The sequence below is a fragment of the Heliangelus exortis genome, chromosome 29 (genome assembly GCF_036169615.1).
Source record: "Heliangelus exortis chromosome 29, bHelExo1.hap1, whole genome shotgun sequence".
Lineage (NCBI taxonomy): Eukaryota > Metazoa > Chordata > Aves > Apodiformes > Trochilidae > Heliangelus > Heliangelus exortis.
The window spans coordinates 884,144-903,376 of record NC_092450.1 but is presented as its reverse complement, the minus strand read 5'-3'; the positions used below and the strand labels follow the sequence as shown (position 1 = coordinate 903,376).

Here is a 19,233-nt window from a genome sequence, read left to right as displayed (position 1 = left end):
TGTGATGAGGTTTATCAAATACCCAAAGACCCCAAGAGAAAAATGTGTGTTTGTCCTCATTGTTTCAAACAGAAATCCAGTGATTCTATTTATTCTGCCCCTTTAAAAATACTAAAGCCTTGAATATATTTTGTTTTGCTCTTGTCTTTACAAAACCAGCTTGTTTGGTATTTAGCAACTCTCTGAAGTGGAGGGTGTGTAGTTAAAAGGCAGAAGCCTGAATCTGGATCCAGAGCTGCTGAGCCAGTGGCCACTGAGCAGTGAGAAATAATGAGATGTGAGGCAGGAAAACCACCCTGTGACTCATTCCAAACACACAGGGAATGCTTCAGCTTCTGCTAATATTGAAGCATCACCTGTGAGATGTTCTGAACCTCTGCAGGTCTGGAAGCAGGAGCTGGTGGGTGCTGGGGACCCTCTGCAGAGCCAGTTCCATGTCCTGGCTGAGGTCCCACATCCAGGGGAAGAGAATTTGTACAAGTCTGAAGTTGTGTGCTGGCACTAAATGTGTATCTGCAGCCATTCTGAGTCCAAACCTGCATTTGTTTTATATAAAAAAAAAATCAAAAGGTGGGGTAAAGCACACTGGTGTAGTTATGGCAGACCACAGACTACAAGGGGAGTGTGACAGATTACTTCTCTCTCAACGTAACATCCCTTTGCACACGAGGCAGATGGCATGAATTGCACCCTCCTCCCTAAATAAAACCAAAATATCCAAGTTTTACATGGCTGAGATCTGCAGAGCTGGGAGGTTCCCAGCACACAGCCCGGTGGGTGCCAGGACAGCTGCTCGGGGCAGATGGGTCCTTTGGCAGCTTGCTAATACTGACTTGTGGGGAAAGGAAGCCCTGGTGAGGTCGGGCAACATGGGGCCATCTGGTTCCTGGAGAGGAAAGGCTCTGGGAACAGCAGGTAGGCAGTGCTGGGGCTGAGGATCCAACCAGCAGCAAGATCATCCCTGGTTACAACCTCGAGTTGTGCGGCCGTGTTCGTACAGCTGGCAGCTCCTTCCTCCTCCTTCCTCCTCCTCCTTGGATTTCTGTGCTACCAAAAGCTCTTTAGGAGCCACTTTCTGCTTATTTCAGTTTGCTGACAGCAGGGCAAGGTGATGGTTTGTGTCAAAATTTCATAGAATGGATGCCAAGAGCTGTAGTTCCAGACTGAAAATAATCGTATGGTCAGAAAGGTGGAAAAATGAACACACTGAGTACAGCAGAGAGCTTGTCAGAAACATTTCTGTAGGGTGAAACACTCCTGTTCACCTGTTCCCAAAATAACACCTTCTCTGGGGAAAATCCAGAGTACACAGCATGACCACAGCAGCTTGCTGGGGATGTGGACACTTTCCCACAACAACTGCTAGGGGGGGATTTCTTGAATGGTTTTTTTATTCCCACCATAAATTTCTCAAGGACAGGCAGGAGCTGGAAAAGAAAACATTGAGTGCACTAAGACACCAAAATGTTCATCCTCAGAAGGATGCTGGCTCTGTAACTCCCAGAGAGGAGGAGGAGGATGGGTTTGAATTTTCTCAGACCACACATAAATCCTTCCAGTTTCCCACTGCTGCTACAGACTGCCCAGAAAGAGAAAGGATTAATTAAGCCCCAGGCCAGTGGATGTACTTGCTGGAGACAGGGAATGAACTCAGCAACTCAAATAACACTCAGCAAAATGCTAATAAGAGGAAGTCTCATTTGTGGGTAATACATCACCCTGGTGTGGGGGGCTGGAGAGGGCCTTTGGGTCACTTGAGAGCTACTTTCATGGGAATTACAGTTACTGTAGAAACTTGGCTCTAAATTTTCCAAGTAATCCAGGGGGGTTTTTAAGTGCACTGAATAGAAAACAATTCCAGAAAACACCAAGCATCTAAACCACCTGGAAAAGTCACATCTCCTTCAAAGCCCATAAAGCTGCAATAACTTCTCATTAACACCAAGATTTCCAGCCCAGGAGGACCCTGGACATTTGCATGGAGCTTTAGCATCCAGGTGCTGCTTTCAGATGGAAAACCTCAGAGTTAGGGATCAAGTAGCTGGAACACATCTCAGAGTTCCCTTTCCAGTGGATTTCCAACAGAATTCCTCCTGTCAATGGGAGCTGGGGAAAAAAAACTGACCAGTTACCTCTTTGTAATCAAAGGAAGGCCACAAAATGCCATCGATTGGTACCATTCACCTTCTCAGGCAGCAGAACTGACTTTTAGATGTAGAGGGCAAGGACTTCAAGAAAGGTTTCACCATTTTGCTGCAAAAATCAAACTTGCCCTCCTGAAAGCCCCAGCCCCTTTCTCAAGCTCATTTTATCTTTGCCACAACAAATCCAGTACTGCAGGAGGCAAAATTAATTTTCCCATTTCAGGGAAATCCTGACATGTATCACAAAAAGCTGCTTTTTTACTGGGATGTGAGGTGGGGGAGGCTCAGCCCCATTTCAGAGGCAGGGAAGGAGCTCTCCTGCAGCGTGGGGAAGGTGAGTTTTAAGAAAGGAAATGATCCCCTTCTGAGTTCCTTAGAGAGCTCCCTTGGAGCAGGACAAGAGCTTGGACAAACTCAGTGTCACCAGCTGAAGAAGCAAGTGTCAAACCAAAGCAGAATTTGCCCTTCCTCGGGTGCTGAGCTCTCCTCTTCATGCCCTGGAGTCACCACAAGCAACAAACCTTTATCTAGGTATTTTCCAAGTATTTTCCAGAGAACTGGCATTTCACAACCCAAGCTACAACTTGGGGGGTCAACAAACCCACAGAGGTATTACCAGAGATGATTAGAAAAATCATACATTTCCCTAAGGTAAATCTTAGCTAAATACTAGAAAAAAAATTTTTAAGTCACTAAGAAAAGAGAATTAAGCAAATTTTTGTAGTTTCTGTATTTTTGAAGATTTATTTTCTATAAGGAAATTCTTTTTTCCCCTTCTGCAAGGCTGAGTAGCTGGTGCTTAAAAGCTGAGGGCTAACTGTGGGTTAGGGCTCCCTCCATACACAGCAGAATTTTCCTAAAAATCCACAATGAATGGAAATGCTGTATGAAAACAAAGCTGAAGCACTGAAAGCCACGTTAGGGAAGAGTCTGACAGGAATAAAGTCTGGTCCTTTGTCAGGCTCCAGCCACCACTAACAATGGTGTCAGCCACTAACACAGCTGAATCAGAGCTCACCAGGGCTGAGCTGGCAGTGGTGACAAAGGACAAATATTAAAGAGCAGTTCAGAAGCAGTTTGTTTCCAGCCTGGTTATCCAGAGCACTCCTCAACTCCTTTTGATCTTGTCTGGCCTACCAGAAATCCCCAGCACTGATGGAAACCTCCAGCCAGGGTGTCCCCCCCAGCCCAGCCACTGCCACAAGTGCCAGGGGATAGAGGGAGGGATGGAGGGAGGGATGGATGGATGGATGGAGGGATGGATGGATGGATGGAGGGATGGATGGATGGAGGGATGGATGGATGGATGGATGGATGGAGGGATGGATGGATGGATGGAGGGATGGATGGATGGAGGGATGGATGGATGGATGGATGGATGGAGGGATGGAGGGATGGATGGATGGATGGATGGATGGATGGATGGATGGATGGATGGATGGATGGATGGAGGGATGGATGGATGGAGGGATGGATGGAGGGATGGAGGGATGGAGGGATGGATGGATGGATGGATGGATGGATGGATGGATGGATGGAGGGATGGATGGATGGATGGATGGATGGATGGAGGGATGGAGGGATGGATGGATGGATGGATGGAGGGATGGAGGGATGGAGGGATGGATGGAGGGATGGAGGGATGGGTGGATGGATGGAGGGATGGAGGGATGGAGGGATGGAGGGATGGATGGAGGGATGGAGGGATGGAGGGATGGAGGGATGGATGGATGGATGGATGGATGGAGGGATGGATGGATGGAGGGATGGAGGGATGGATGGAGGGATGGAGGGATGGATGGAGGGATGGAGGGATGGAGGGATGGAGGGATGGATGGATGGATGGATGGAGGGATGGAGGGATGGATGAAGGGAGGGAGGGATGGGTGGATGGATGGATGAATTATTTTCATCCTGCTGCTGACAGATGAATTTGATCCCAGCACTTGTCACCCCCTGCCTCTGTGTGGAGGCTTTCTGCATTTCTGAGGAGCAGGTTTGTGAGCAGCACATCAGCACCTTTGTGTTTTCAAATCCCAGTTTGGGCTCCTCCTTCCTTTGTCCTCAAAAAACCCAAGAGGATGAATCCCCATCCTCTCCTCCAGACTCTGGCTGCTTACACAGGAGATGTTTCTGTTCTAACTCATGTGGAAATTTATTACTCTCAGCTGTTAGTGGAGGTTTCTGCAAGAGAAACATCTTTAAAAGAAAGGAACAATTTGAAACGGATTAAAATAAGTTGTGATACAAAAGAACACCTTCACAACAAATTGAAAGGTTTTAACCTCTTACGTGATTCCTGGGCCTGAGCTGGAAGGTTCATTTCTTCCTATCAGTGGGGGAAGAAATCAAATAAAAATATTGACTCAATTTTAATCAAACTGAGCTCTCCTACTTAATGATCTGTTTCAGACTGTGCTTCCAATCCAGCTTGTTCTCCTCAACAGGAAAAATACAATCATGTTCAATCTCCTTTGTCTTTTTTCTTTTACAGCCAGCATAAAAAATGCAGCAAGTTCTTGTCCTCACCCTGGCACAAGAGATGCAAATGTATTTCCAGGGTGTTTCTTTCCATCTCCTCTGAGAAGAGCTCAGCACTCAGACTGTTAACAACCACCACCCCTGGGCAGCAGGCAGGGAGTTTAACCTTAACCACCACCATTTAGCTAATGGCACATTTCAAAACCTTTCACTTCAATGTGTTTGCAGGAAGCTTCCTTTGCCTCACCACCAGCTGCTGCAAAGAGAAAACCAAACCCCAAACCCCAAACCCACTCGTGAGTTATTTTATTTGCACCACAGATCTTCAGCTTTCCCAAAGTGCTGCAGCTGGCTGGGTTTTATTCTGACATTTGCCTGGTGTCACTGCACCCTCCCCAAGTTTTAAGGAATTGTAGGGAAACCAGGATCTAGGGCTGGAGCTCTGAACACCAGGGAAGCCACCAGAAGGGAACTTTGGGGCTGCCCCAGGTCTGTACCAAGAGCAGCCTCTGCTCCCCATCTGCTCAGCCCCTGAACTCCTTGCACCAGGATCTGTTTATTTATGTACCTGTTTATTTATCCTTTTTAGCACTTTAAAGCTTTAATCTCAGCTGAATGAAGCTTGGGCAAACCATGCACCTTGCCCAAAATGTGGTTCCATTTCAGTTTGTTCTAAAAAGGCAGATTTCCCCCCAATTTTTTCACATAGATGTTTGTACCCACAGACTTCCCACATTTTTATGTGTAGCAGTTTTGTATCTACACACACGTTTTACCCATTTTTACATGTCTGCACATATGAATAAATGCACAGATATAGATTTCCCCCCATTTTTCCAACAGGTGTATAAAACCTCCATTCACACTCCTGCACAACACCCACGGGGTGCATCTGCACGTGACACCAGGTCCCACACCAAACCTCTCCCCTTCCACAACCAACCAGTTGCTGCCAGCTTGGCTGATGTAACAAAACCCACAGATGGAGCAAAATTACAAGAGGCTTGTAAATAAAATGAAGCTGAGGAGGGGCTTGAAGGGATGGAGCAACTCAGTCTGGAGGGAGATGGCCTTGCCCATCCCAGGAACACCAGGGAGGAGATGATCCTTAAGGTCCCTCCAACCCAACCCATTCCATGATCTGATGAGAAGAGCAGGGAAATGGGCTGGAACAGAGCCCACTGCCCACCTCAGGAGTTTGAGACCCATTCTGATGAATTCCTGCCTGGTCAGTGGGGCACCAGTGCCAACACAACTGGCTCCAAGGCACAGCAGTGTAAGAACCCAGAACTAAAGGAAATGTACCCAGTGCACAGCAATGATTAAAACTGCCTGACAGGTCTCAAAGTGCTATGGAATATACAGGATTATCCTCAGGCAAGTGATTTTCTGCTGCAGATCTGCAGGGATTGCTTTTTACAGCTCTTTTAGTTCCCCTTCAGCAACGCTGGAAGAAAATCAGCAGTGGTGGCTGCAGACAAGGGGGGACTGGGGGAGAGAAAGGATGGCAGAGAGCAGGCCAGGGGACAGCCTGGGTTTGAAGGAACCAAAGGCTGGGACTTGGTCACCTTTGCTGGTGACATCTGTGGATCTTTACAGACCATGCCACCTCCCCAGTGCAGGAGGACTGGGCCACAGGAGGTGGCACAAAGGTGTGAGAGGATGAGAGGAAAAGCAATGAGTGCTCTGGGACCTGGCTGTGGTCAGGGCTTCCCTGGAGAAGTCCAGCCAGAAAGAGGCCTCAGGATGTTGGAGTGATCAGCTGAGATGCCTTCTAGAGGCTCATGGACCATGAAGCAACATGGGTGTAAAAGATGGCAAGGACAAGTCCTTTCCTGGCTGTTAACCTCCTCTTTTACATCCACTCACTCCTCCAACAGCTCCTCAGGTCCCTTTCTCCTGAGCATGGGTTCCAGCACTTGAAGGGACACTAAGGCCACATCCACAGCTTCTGAAAGCTGCTTCCCCTGCAAACCAACAGGAGCATCTTCAGAGCATCTTCTCCTGCCAAGCAGCACAAGAGTCCCATGATGAAAATGTCAGACATTTGCTCCAACAAGGGACATCCCACCACACGGAGCTGCTGGAGGATTGTTCCAGCTATTTCATGCACCCTGATTAGTCCCAGTGCTTCTCACCTGGCAGGCACAAGGGCTCCAGGACAGCCAGAGCAGGAGAACAGCAAGGAAAACCCCCAGGAGAACCCAAGGTCATGCACAAGTCCACACACTGCTCTGCAGGCTGGCACGAGCTTACTGGGACCAGTACATCTCAGCCTGCTCACCCCTTCTGTTGGGAGCTCAGTTACCTGAATAACTGCATTGCTAAAAAAAAAAATTTATAATCTATCTGACACATTAGAAACCCAGCTCCAACACCCATTAACTCAACCACATCCAGCTGACCATCTGAATCAGCAGAGCTGCTGCTCCAAAATTTTCTAGCTCAGAGTCACCACATTGCTTTTATGCTACAGAAATATCAGGACCACGGCCTGAAAGTAAGAAAATTCCACCAGGGATAACTTTAAGAAGATGCAGCTTCAGGTAGATTTTCATGGACAAAGGGAAAAGATCTGAACTCAGGCAACACCTTCCCAAACTTGAAGCCTGAGAACAGGGATTGTGCAACCTGCAAAAGCAGCTGCCAGAACACAGCACCTGGAACCATCACCACCTCTGGGCCTCAGTTAGTGTTTTGCTGAACCTTTCCAAAAATTCCCAGCATGTGACACGTCAGCATTAAGCTTCCCAGTTCTAAGAGAATGGAAAAATAATAAAACCAGAAAGAGAGCATCTGAATTAGAAGGCTCAGACATCCTCAGCACAGAGGTGACCACCAGCCCCCTCCTCACCTTTCCTACAGTGTAGAATCTTACATCCTGTTATTACACAAGGATTTAAGCACCTTTACACCACACACAACCAAGGGCACTGTGCACATTTACTAATACCTCACCACAGGGGTGTAGGACTCATTTTAGGATGGCTGAAAATCACTTTCTTTGCCCAGAGAGGACTCAAAGTGAGGCCCCTGTAGCCCAAGGAGCTGCTCCCACATCCCAGGTCTGGTCACACTACAGACTCTCCTGGTGCCTCAACTTTCAGGCTCCAGATTTTATTTTCTTTTCATCTTCTTCCTGGCAGGACAGGGAAACCTGACACTTGCCATGAGGCTCAGGGTGGCTTTCAGCTGATCCCACTTAATGAGGAATTCCCAAAGTGCCTCTCCAGGGGTGCAGCTAATCCCATTCACTGCCAGGGTTTTTCTTTTTTTACTCTTAGAAAAATTGAATATGGCTGAAAATATTTCCTCTTATTTTGATTTACAGATATTGCTTTGCACGGGGGAACTGTGACATTTGGGTATTTGGAAAGCTCAGTGTGAGCTGTTCCTGTACATTACTGGTAAACCACTAACTTGGGAGATGGGAGAAAAAGGGGCTTTGAGAGCAGCTGTCCCACTGAATCAGCTGCTAATGTGAATATCAACCTGCTGAGATTTGTTACCTGAGGTAGCAAAAAATTGCTAATATTGTTTTAAGTGAAGATTAAACCACATGTGAGTGGATTGAAGTGTCATTCTCCTACAGGCAGTGATTAGATAAAAAATAATGATCTGAAAAGCTAAAAATGTCATTGTGAAAATCAGTGTAAGAAGTTATAAATCAACAGTTTATGCCCCTACAAGGGAAGGGGAATCCTTTAGATGGATGCCCACAAACCAGACTCCTCCTAAAATGAGGAACATGAGCTACATGGGAACACCAGGCTGGGTACTGCCCAGCACCACCCAGGCCAAGGACCAGCAAACCAGGGCAGTCTGAACACTGAACATGCAGGCTCTGGAGAGTACCCAGCAGATCCACAGCTCTTCCCAACATCAGAGACTTGCTGAGGCACATCAGTATCTGAAGAAGATGTCACCTGTGTTCAAAACACGCCAGACATGAAAAGAACTCCAGCTACTTCACAAGGTTCCCAAAATGAAGTGTGTTGCTTTACAACACCCATAATCTGCTCAGACTTCCCCAGCTGAAACCTTTGAAAAGATAGTTAGGTTAAAGCAAACCCACAGAATGTTTTCTGTTGCTTTTCAGCACTGGATTTCACAGAACAATTGATGCTGAGGCTGAGAATTCACTTCAAATGAACTTAGCACCTACCTCTAGAGCACAGGCAGCAGTGAATTCACACAGGAGTGGTGAGAAGTGGCTAAACCCACACATTCTTCTTAAATTAATGAAAAAAAAATACCTAGGGACCTAATGTAACCTAAATTCACTCTCACTGTCCTGCCACTTGTAGCTCTGCAGGAATGCTGACCCAGGAAGACTCCTCTTAATCAGCCACAAATGGCCCAAGACATTGTGAATGGTTTGGTGTGATGCTGGGAACATCTCAGGAGACTCTGCTTTGGAGGAGCAGGGGAATGACTCTGCTCACCCCACAGACCATTCCTCTGCTCAATTCCTTTTATGTGATCACCTGCTACACTGTGATGCTTGTGGGGACTGTCCCCACCTCACCCCATGGGATGAAGGTGATTATTGCCAGGTTTACAAGAAGCTCAATGCAAAATAACCACTGAAGTGTTCAGCCCACCAATAAAACAGCTTTTGCACGTTGATTTACAGGAGAGACAGAGATGACACTTTTATAGCTGAAGCAATAAATCACTGACTGCTGCTGGGGGCAGGGGGAGCAATCTGAGAAAGGAACAGCTACATCTTCATCTTCTGTGTTAAGAGCTTGGCTGTAAAAGCACTGAGGAGCCTTTGTGACACACTCAAGATGCATCTTCAGTGATATTTGTCCCCAAACACCCATGCTCCAACAAACACAACCAAGGAAGGCAGAAGGAACAAGCAAAGCGGTGCAGCTACAGAGCACATCCCAAAAATGTCAGGGAAGAAAATGTTGCTCCTAGTAATATGGAGAAGTAACATGGATAAAGCTCAGAACTGGCACCAAAAGGACTTTGGGGGAAGATCTGGCAAGGGAGACTGAGATTCCAACAAATCCAACCCCAGCACTGACCTCTTGAAGTGGTTTGCCAGGACTCCCACCAGCTCCCCAATTCTGCTGTCGTTGGAGGGCTCTTTGCTGAAGAGACAGACAATGAGATCCTTGTTGTCTTTGGTGTGGAAGACCACGAGCTGGTCCTTGCCATTGGAGACACTGAGTCCTACCAGCTGGGAAGAGAAAGCAAGAACAACAGGGACACATCTTGGTTACTGGCCTGGCTTTGGTCTCCTGGCTCTCCATCTGCCCCCCCAGAGAGCTCAGGACAGGGGCAGTCTGCAGGTTCTCCTCCAGCTGAGAAAGTGAAGGTGAAACCACAGGGTTGGTTTGGAAGTCAATGATCTCCAAAGTGTGAGGAAATGTCACCATCCAGCCCAAAGCAGCATGTCCCTGTGTCCCTGTGTCCCTGTGTCCCTGTGTCCTGGTGTCCCTGTGTCCCTGTGTCCCTGCAGGGGGCTTCTGCCCAGCCAGTACCATGGGCACCCACCAAAGAGTTTCCTTCTAGGACCTGTAACACCCAAAGCTTCCTTTCCCAAAAAATCTCAGCCTGGGTAGCACCAAACTGATTGGTGGCCAAGTCACAACCCTGTTTTGCTTTTTTTCTTTTCAAAGGAAACCAACAGTAGTCATGAATTTGGCCAACAACCATCTTCAGGTGAACATTTGGAGTGCTGGAATGCAACAGGACACAGATAATGTAAGAATAAAGTGGTTCACTGTAAGTCAGAATATTGTGATGTGTAATACAAGTTGCACCCCATAAAGCCACGATGGGTCCAGTAATGAGGTGCTCCTCCACCTTCTCCTTCCTTAGAAATGTGGGGTGAGGGGAGGTTCCACAGAATCCCAGACTGGTTTGGGCTGGAGGGGGAGCCACAGCTTCGGGGGGCACCCTGGGAACCCAGGGGCTCAGCACCCTCACCCCAAACAATTTCTCCCTCAGATCTTTTCCACCTTTTCTAGAGCCCAATTATGTCCAGGGCTTCATCACCTGCAACGTGACCAACAGGGTGAGGGAGGGGATTCTCTGGGGTCCCCATCAGCAGGAGGACACGGAGCTGCTGGAGCCATTCCAGAGGAGGCCCTGGAGCTGCTGGGAGGGCTGGAGCAGCTCTGGAGCCAGGGGGAGAGAGTTGGGGGTATTGAGGCTGGAGAAGAGAAGGATCCCATGGGGAGACCTTAGAGCACCTTCCAGTGCCTGAAGGGGCTCCAGGAAAGCTGGGGAGGGACTTGGGACAAGGGCCTGGAGGGATGGGATGAGGGGGAAGGGTTTGGAGCTGCAAGAGGGGAGATGGAGAGGAGATCTTGGGCAGGGAGGGAGGGAGAAATTGTTTGGGGTGAGGGTGCTGAGCCCCTGGGTGCCCAGGTTGCCCCCAGAAGCTGTGGCTGCCCCATCCCTGGCAGTGTTGAAGGTTGGATGGGGCTTGGAGCCCCCTGGGCTGGTGGGAGGTGTCCCTGCCCATGGCAGGGGTGGCACTGGGGGGGCTTTGAGGTCCCTTCCAACCCAAACCACTCTGGGATTCTATGATTCTATGATTTTGGTTTTTTGGGTTTAGCTGGTGTTTTGGGCTTTTTTTGTCTGTTAAATAACCACTACTTGGCACATGAAAAGCTTTGTCCTCATCATCTCCCAAAGCAAAACTTGTCTATTTTTAGGAGTGGCAATCTGGGTACACAACCTATGCAGAGGAATTTTAGGAAAAGCAAAAAAATACTTTCTGCTCTGGAATACAAAATACAAGGATAGCAAAAGAAACATCAAGAGGAACATACATTTAACAAACCAGTGATAAAAATAAAATTAAAAAAAATTTAAAAGAATGATGAGTACAGAGAGAACAGAGCAGATCTTCCCTGTCTGCTGGAAGACTACACAGCTCCTTGGAGGCATCCAGAGGTTTGCAGAGAAAAACAACAATCTCCTGTAAGGGAGAGGCACCCATATTCCATTTAGTGGAAATGAAAGTCTCATTATTCCCTTTGTAAAGAAAAAAAACCTTTCTACATAACCCCACTGCCTGTGCTGGGGAGGACATGAGCACAAAGCTACCAGTTGCACATCCCCAGCACAGGTGGGGTTCACTCTCTGCCCTTCCAAGTTATGAAACACTTTAAAGCCAGGCTGCACTTTGTGCACAGGCATTAACAGCTGGCTGGCTTTATGGTGTCCCTTAAAATTACTTTGCATGCTTAAACAACCTGCTGTGAGCACAAAGGGGCTGTGGGGATGGCTGCCAGCAAGGTTTTAAACGTGCACTGAGTGGGAAAGATGAACAAGTTGAAATCTCTGGATTTGAAAAGCCTATTGAAATATTAATTATTTAACAGAACCACGTCAGAAGTGCAAGAGCCCTTCCAAATTTCCCCGTTTCACCCCCCCCATAGGACTGGCTGAAGGAATAAATGTAAGACAAGAGAAATGATTGCAGAGCAGGTGTTTATCTCACTGTTTACAAACACCAATATTTGCTGGGCTTGAAGATCAGGGAAAAACTCACAGAGCATCCTTTACTCAGCACTGGGCTGGGAAAGGCAGCTGCAAGGTCCTTCCTGCTGCTCAGTCACCTTTTCAATCCTTTCTGCCATGCCCTGTTTATTTTCTCTCCAGGTAAGAACAAAAAGCCAGCTGTCTGCTGGCACTTCAGAGGCAGCTGCCAGAGTTCTCCCACACAGAGAATCCCCCAGAGCAGCATCTCCAGCCAGTCAGCCTTGCAAGCAAAACGAGTGCTCTGTCATCCTCTGCACAAAGTGACAGAGCCCTCACAGAGGACATGAAGTGACAGAGCAGGTTTGTAGCATCCCGGGCTCAACCACTGCCAGGAGAAGGGGAACTGTGCTGTGGTTCCTGCTGCTGTGTTTGCTGTGCTATCTCCAGTGAGGTTGCCATGGAAACGCCATCCCTGAGGATGCTGCCACGGGGAGGGGGTGTTTTCCACACGAGGGTGGCACAGCAGGACATACCTGACACACCACAGTCAGGGCTGGTGCCTTTGCTTCTCAAAATTCTCTGCATCAGTTTAAACCTCGCTCGTGCCTCCAAAGGGAAGGAATTTGGGAATTTCTGGGTGATTAATGGGCTGCTTACAGCCCCCCCCTCCCACAGGAAGGGATGGGGCATGCAGAAAACCAGGAGAGAGACCCAAGGCAGCTCAGGAGGTGAAAGAATCACAGCTGCAAAAGGGAAAACCCAGAGGTGTTACAGTACCAGCCACTGGCTGGGGTTTGGGTTAAAAAATCCTGACTGAAGAAATACAAATATTTCATGTATGTATAGGAACCAAATACACTGCCAAAGTCTCTCCTCTGCTCCCCTCTCCCTGCAGTGCAGAGAGGGTTCAGCAGAGAAGCAGCAGGATCAGGGACCATGCCCGAGCATCATGATGCAATCCCCCGTGTCCAGGCAGATTTTCTGCTGTTCCTCAGCACCCCAGGGCAGGAGAAGGAGTTGAAAGGAGAGGCTGAGGCCAAAAGAGCAGAAATTTATCACTACAGCATTCACCATAAATAGCTGTCAGCAAACCCCCACTCTGGAATATTATTCTGACACCTGGATGAGTCAGTGTGGGGTCTTTTGGATCCATCCTTCCTGTGCAAAAGACTCCAGAGTGCTCAGGTCAAGGGAACTGTTGGGTCAAGAAGCCTTGTGGTAGGATGCTAGAGGGAATAATAGCAGATCTACAAAGAAAGCTGATTTATACCTACAGAAACTGAAATATTCTATGAGTTAGAGACCTAGATGCCCAGACCAGTAATTGTTTTGCTGCCAGAGGAACTGCAAAGCAGCCACCCAACAACCAGCACTCTGGGGGAATGGATACTCCAGTTTGTGAACAAACAAGAACTGCTAACAGCTCTAATAAAAGATATCCCACAGGAAATGTACAAATTGCAGCTGACTTGCTCACCTCCTTCAATTTTTAAGGTATTAAGGATTCCAGAGGGAAAAGTTCAAGCTGTCAGCACCCTGACCTGGCTTTGTGCTGTGACACAAGTGTACAAACTCTGCCTTTAACCCCATCAGACACACAGGTAAAGCAGATGTTTTTCTCCAGCTGTGACAAATGCAGCTTTACCTGTCATTACTGAGGCAGTGAGGGAATGGCAGTGGCTGCTGTGGGCAAGGCAACAGCTCAGCAAACCAATACTGAGAAATCAGATGGACAGAATTCCACACTGCCCACCTGCATTCACCTGGGTACTGCACAAAATCCCCCAGCCAGGTAGGAACAACTCTGCTTGGAGTCTCTGTGCATCTGAACAAGTTGGTTTGCACAAGCAGGGGGGGGCACTCAGCAGAATTATCTGCTGACAACTTCACTTTGCACAATGAAGAGAGAATGTCAGGGGAACAGAATGTCAGCCAGGGGGAATGAGCTGCAGCTGCAAACTCCTGGGCAGGGACTCCTTCAGAACAAGAAACTGCCATGGAGAGACAGGGAGAGACATGGAAACACATGGAAACACATGGAGAGGCATGGAGACACATGGAGAGGCATGGAGACACATGGAGACACATGGAGACACGTGGAGACACATGGAGACACATGGAGAGGCATGGAGACACATGGAGAGGCATGGAGAGGCACGGAGAGGCATGGAGACACATGGAAACACATGGAGACACATGGAGAGGCATGGAAACACATGGAGACACATGGAGACACGTGGAGACACATGGAGACACAGCCAAGGCTCCTCTGAGCATGAGCAAACAGGGCAGACAAGGACCTTGCTCCACAGATGCTGCTGTGGGTGAGCAGCAAGGAGGAAAGAAGAGGAGCTACAAAAACAACACCAAGGAAACCCTCTGAGCTAATCCACTCCACATGAGCAGATCAGATTTTCCCTAATCCCATCTCTGCTCTTTTGGCAACGTGGGGCAGCCAGATTTGTTATTTCTCCAAATGCAAATGTCCCAACAAATTTGTGTATGACATTTCCAAGCAACCCAGGCAGGTTCTGGAGGTTTAAGATAACTGCAGTAGTGTCACCTCAGGCTGAGGAAAGCAAATAAGCACTTGAGTCCCCAGTCCAGGATGCTAAAGAGCCAAGATGGGCTGTACCCCTATCCCCCTTCCAACCAGTGATAGTTTGCTGCTTTTCCACTGGTAGCTCAACTCTGCTACCCCAAAAATACCTTCCCAGAATTCCAAATTTAGCTTTGATGAGATTTACATTAAACATGAAGAAATACTAAAAAGGAAAAATAAATGAAATACAGCACGAAGGATCAAACCAAGCCCCAGAGACACAGAAATTGTGTCCTAAGCTGCTGTGAAATGTTAACCCACTTATGGGCCCAAGATCCTGCAAAAAAAAAAAAAATCAAAATAGAAGAACAAGCAGAAGAAAGTATGATAAGCAGTTTGGGTTTAGCTTTTGTTTTATGCACTGGAATGACAAGTTAACCTGATGCATCAGTCTGCAGGTAATTGAACTACAACTGCTCTGAAACACCTAAAAAATTGTAAACCTGGTCTCCTGCCACTGTATGGATATGAAAATGGAGCTAAAAAGCAGATGCACTGCCCATGGCCAAGAGCCTGAGATGAGATCCTCCAGTCCTGGTACTTACATTGTAGAGAGGGATGGTCTTCATCACCTTGTACTGCTTCATGGGGTCCATCTTGTACAGGTGTCTGTCAGTGATGAAGATTGCTCTGTCCTCCACCTTGTTGAACCTATTGACCTGTGCAGAAACACAGAGGCTGTCACTGCAAGGAGATACAGCAGCAAAGATCCAGCACCAGCACAGCTCTTACACAGGTTTTCTCCATGGGTTTTGAGACACTGAAAAGGGAAGCTGGACCTTCTGATCCCATTTTACAAAGAGAGGAAGGTGGAGTTGTGGAAAAGCCACAATTCCAGAGTCCCTGGGGAGAGCTGGGGCAGCCTGGGACAGTCCATGGTCTCAGGGATGTGAAGCACCACCAATCCCTCACCAATCCCTCACCAGTCCCTCACCAATCCCTCACCAACCCCTCACCAGTCCCTCACCAACCCCTCACCAGTCCCTCACCAATCCCTCACCAGTCCCTCACCAATCCCTCACCAACCCCTCACCAGTCCCTCACCAGTCCCTGTGCAGGCACCAAGCCCAGGCTGATGGCTGCTGCTGCCTTTGCCACCCCAAAAGCCTAATGCAAAACCCCTGTCCTGCAAAGCCCACCAGAGTGTCACCAAGTGGCAGCCCAGCCCCTGGGTGCCCAGGTTGCCCCCAGAAGCTGTGGCTGCCCCATCCCTGGCAGTGTTGAAGGTTGGATGGGGCTTGGAGCCCCCTGGGCTGGGGGAGGTGCCCATTGCCCCTTGTCTTGTCCATGGGACTCCTTGTACACAGGGAGTCTCCATCTTCTCTGTGCCCCCCTTTAAGTACTGAACATGGGGAGGTCTCCCCTGAGCATCCCCCAGGCTGAGCAGACCCAGTTTACTCAGCCTGGAGAACACAATTCTGGTAAAGAAAAAATGTACAGTTGGATATTAAAAATGAACTGTTGGAAGAGAGCAATATGGAAACCCCTGAGCCAGTGCAGCTGGAACCAGGCAAGGGCACAGCTCTGTGTCCTGGAATTCTGTTGCAGTTCATGGATCCTCTGTAGTGAGAGCAGAGGGAGGACAGATTATTTCAGCATCAGCAAATGAAGTAACAGACAGCCCAGCAGCAAGCTCTGTGCAGCAGTCACATAATATCATTTCTCTTAATTCTGGGTATTCTGGTATTCAGAATCCATCTCTATTCTTGGCTACCAAGGAGATCTCCAGTGAAAACCTCCTTCCAGCACCTGACCAATTAAATCACCAAAACTGCTGACAAATGCCACATAAGCACCTCTGGGAAAATGATTGTAAAAATCCAGCCTGTTTATTACAAATGTACTCAAGCAAAGGATCCAAGTCACTGAATGCTGGATCCTCACAGTGACATCTGAGGTGGGGAAGACCCAGGAAAACTGAGAACAATAAATCACTATTCCCCAGCTTATGGAATTAGTGCAACTGTTCCCAAAACCAGAGGGATAGGATCACATTGCAGCAGGAAACAAAACCATACTGTCTCCAGAGAAGGGTTTTATACCCTGGGATTGTGCCTTTATTCACATCTCCTTTCTAAACACAGATCATCTCCATCCCCCCCACCCCCCCACAACTCATCACTAACATTCCATGGGCTGCTGGTAACATTGGGCCTCAGCAAATGGAATTTTCAGGGGGGAAACACGTCTAATATCACAATTAATTTGTCCAGGAAATGCTACCAGGAATCATGGAATGGGTGAGGTTGGGAGGGAGCTCAGAGCTCATCCCCTCCATCCCCCTGCCATGCCCAGGGACACCTCTCATCCAGCCCAGGCTGCTCAGAGCCTCATCCAACCTGGCCCTGAACACCTCCAGGGAGGGGGCAGCCACAGCTTCTCTGGGCAATCTGTTCCAGAGGCTCAGCACCCTCCTGCTGAACAACTTCTTCCTCAGATCCACTCTGAGCCTCTTCTCCTGCAGCCACAGGAGAATGTTGGATCCCAGCTACATGTTTAATGCCCCAAGAGGCCGGGTGCTGCATGGTCACCATGCAAAGTTCTGACAAAAGTGAGAAAGTAGAACACCAAGCAGAAATTATTTTTCACTGAGGCAAACCCAGAACCCTCCATATCTCGTGGTCACAGAGATATTTTGTAATCATCTGGGAAGGGCAGACAAGGAAACTCGTGAGGAGGTGGATGAACACAAATAGGATTTTCCCAGGTGAACTCAGGAGATTCTCAGTCAACAGAGGCAAAGTTTGGAGCAGATAAAGGAAAAAAATGCAACCTGGAGAGCTTCGTGACAGCTTTACATTAACAGCACCAACCCAGAAAAAAAGTAACTGGAGAGGATTTTGGACAGCTCTGGCTGGATCTTGGCACAGAGATGGGAGGCAGCTGGAAACAAGCAAGGTGTTAACATGGGTGCTTCTGCCCTGGGTGCCAGAGCCTCACTGGAATTGTGTGCAGAGCTCTGAGACAACAACTGAGAAGGAAACTCCAAAATAATAGTTCAGAGAAAGTAAAAAAAATCAGTGATTGAGAGCCTGGAAAACCTCACAGGAAGAGATGCTGAATAACTGGAATTATTTTAGGAAACAGATGAATGGGAGGAAAAAAAAATAAAGTCTATGAAACACTGAATGGCCCAGAGAAAGTGGGTTAGGAGTGTGTGGTGCTGGGCAGTGCCTGAGCAGAGCAGGATGGAGTTGGGCAGCTCTGGCACATCCTGTCCTGGGCTCTGGAACCTCCAGCAAAGGCTTCTCCAGGCTGTGGGGCTGTGACCTGCCCCAGGTCAGACCTGATGCTGTGTGGCCTTGTCTGCTGGGTTTTAATTTTTCTTTTTTTAAGACTGTGAGCACCTTCACAGCCATGATCCCACCTGGTGCTCCCATCACATCCCCCCTCTTGTCACTGCTCACCTCCAGCACAGAGCCCACAGTGACCAAGGGAGCACCTAGAGCCACCCCAGCAGAGAAGAGAGAATCACAGAATTGTGATTGGGTTGGAAGGGACCTTTAAGCTCCCCCAGTCCCAACCCCCCTGCCATGGCCAGGGACACCTCCCACCAGATCAGGTTGCTCAGAGCCCTCTCCATCCTGGATTTAAAATGTTCCAGGGATGGGGAATCTTCCACCACCTCTCTGGGCAACCTGTGCCAGGGTCTCACCACCCTCAGGGTGAAGAACTTCTTCCCAACTTCCAATCTGAATCTCCCCTCCTCTGGTTTGAATCCATTCCCCATGTCCTGTCCCTACTGACACCCTAAAAAGTCCCTCCCCAGCTTTCCTGCAGCCCCTTCAGACCCTGGAAGGCCACAGTGAGGTCTCCTTGGAGCCTTCTCCTCTCCAGCCTGAACAACCCCAACTCTCTCAGTGTCTCCATAGCAGAGCTGCTCCATCCCTCTGAGCATCCTCCTGGCCCTTCTCTGGACACACTCCAGCACCTCCAGGGCTTTCTTGTGACAGGGGCTCCAGAACTGGACACAGGACTCCAGGTGGGGTCTCAGGAGAGCAGAGCAAGGGGAGAATCCCCTCCCTGGCCCTGCTGCCCACACTTCTGATCCTGCCAGGCTCTCAGATAGTGACACCCCATGTAGGGGCTCCACACACAGCAGTTCCACATCTGTGCTTTAAGTTCCACCTCTTTCTTGTGGCTGCCCACTGGTTTTAGTGGTCACACTGAATGAAAACTCATAGAGTTATAGAATCCTTCTGGTTGGAGAAGCCCTTTAGGATCCTGGAGTCCAAGCTTTCCCCCATCCCTGCCAAGGCCACCCCTGCCCCATGTCCCTCATCCCCACATCTCCAGGGTCTGAAACCTCTCCAGGGATGATGGGGACTCCAGCCCTGCCCTGGGCAGCCTGGGCCAGGCCCTGACAACCCTTTCCAGGGAGAAATTGTCCCCAAGCTCCAACCTAAACCTCCCCTGGCACCACTTGAGTTGTGCCAAAAGTTCCTCTTGTCCCATCCCTTGTTCCTTGGGAGCAGAGCCCGACCCCCCCTGGCTCCAACCTCCTCTCAGGGGGTTGCAGAGAGCCAGAAGGTCTCCCCTCAGCCTCCTCTGCTC

General features: G+C 48.7%; 1 protein-coding gene across 3 annotated transcripts in view; it reads right to left on the bottom strand.

Moving 5' to 3' along the window:
• The window catches only part of MYO1D (myosin ID), a 145,620-nt gene that overhangs the window by 41,815 nt on the left and 84,572 nt on the right, over nt 1–19,233 (bottom strand). For all 3 annotated transcript variants that reach the window (XM_071728705.1, XM_071728706.1, XM_071728704.1), the window contains exons 20-21: nt 15,225–15,338; nt 9,665–9,819 (exon numbers count right to left, since the gene is read on the bottom strand). In XM_071728705.1, the coding sequence (XP_071584806.1) occupies nt 9,665–9,819; nt 15,225–15,338 (269 nt within the window). The remainder of the gene's footprint in view (nt 1–9,664; nt 9,820–15,224; nt 15,339–19,233) is intronic.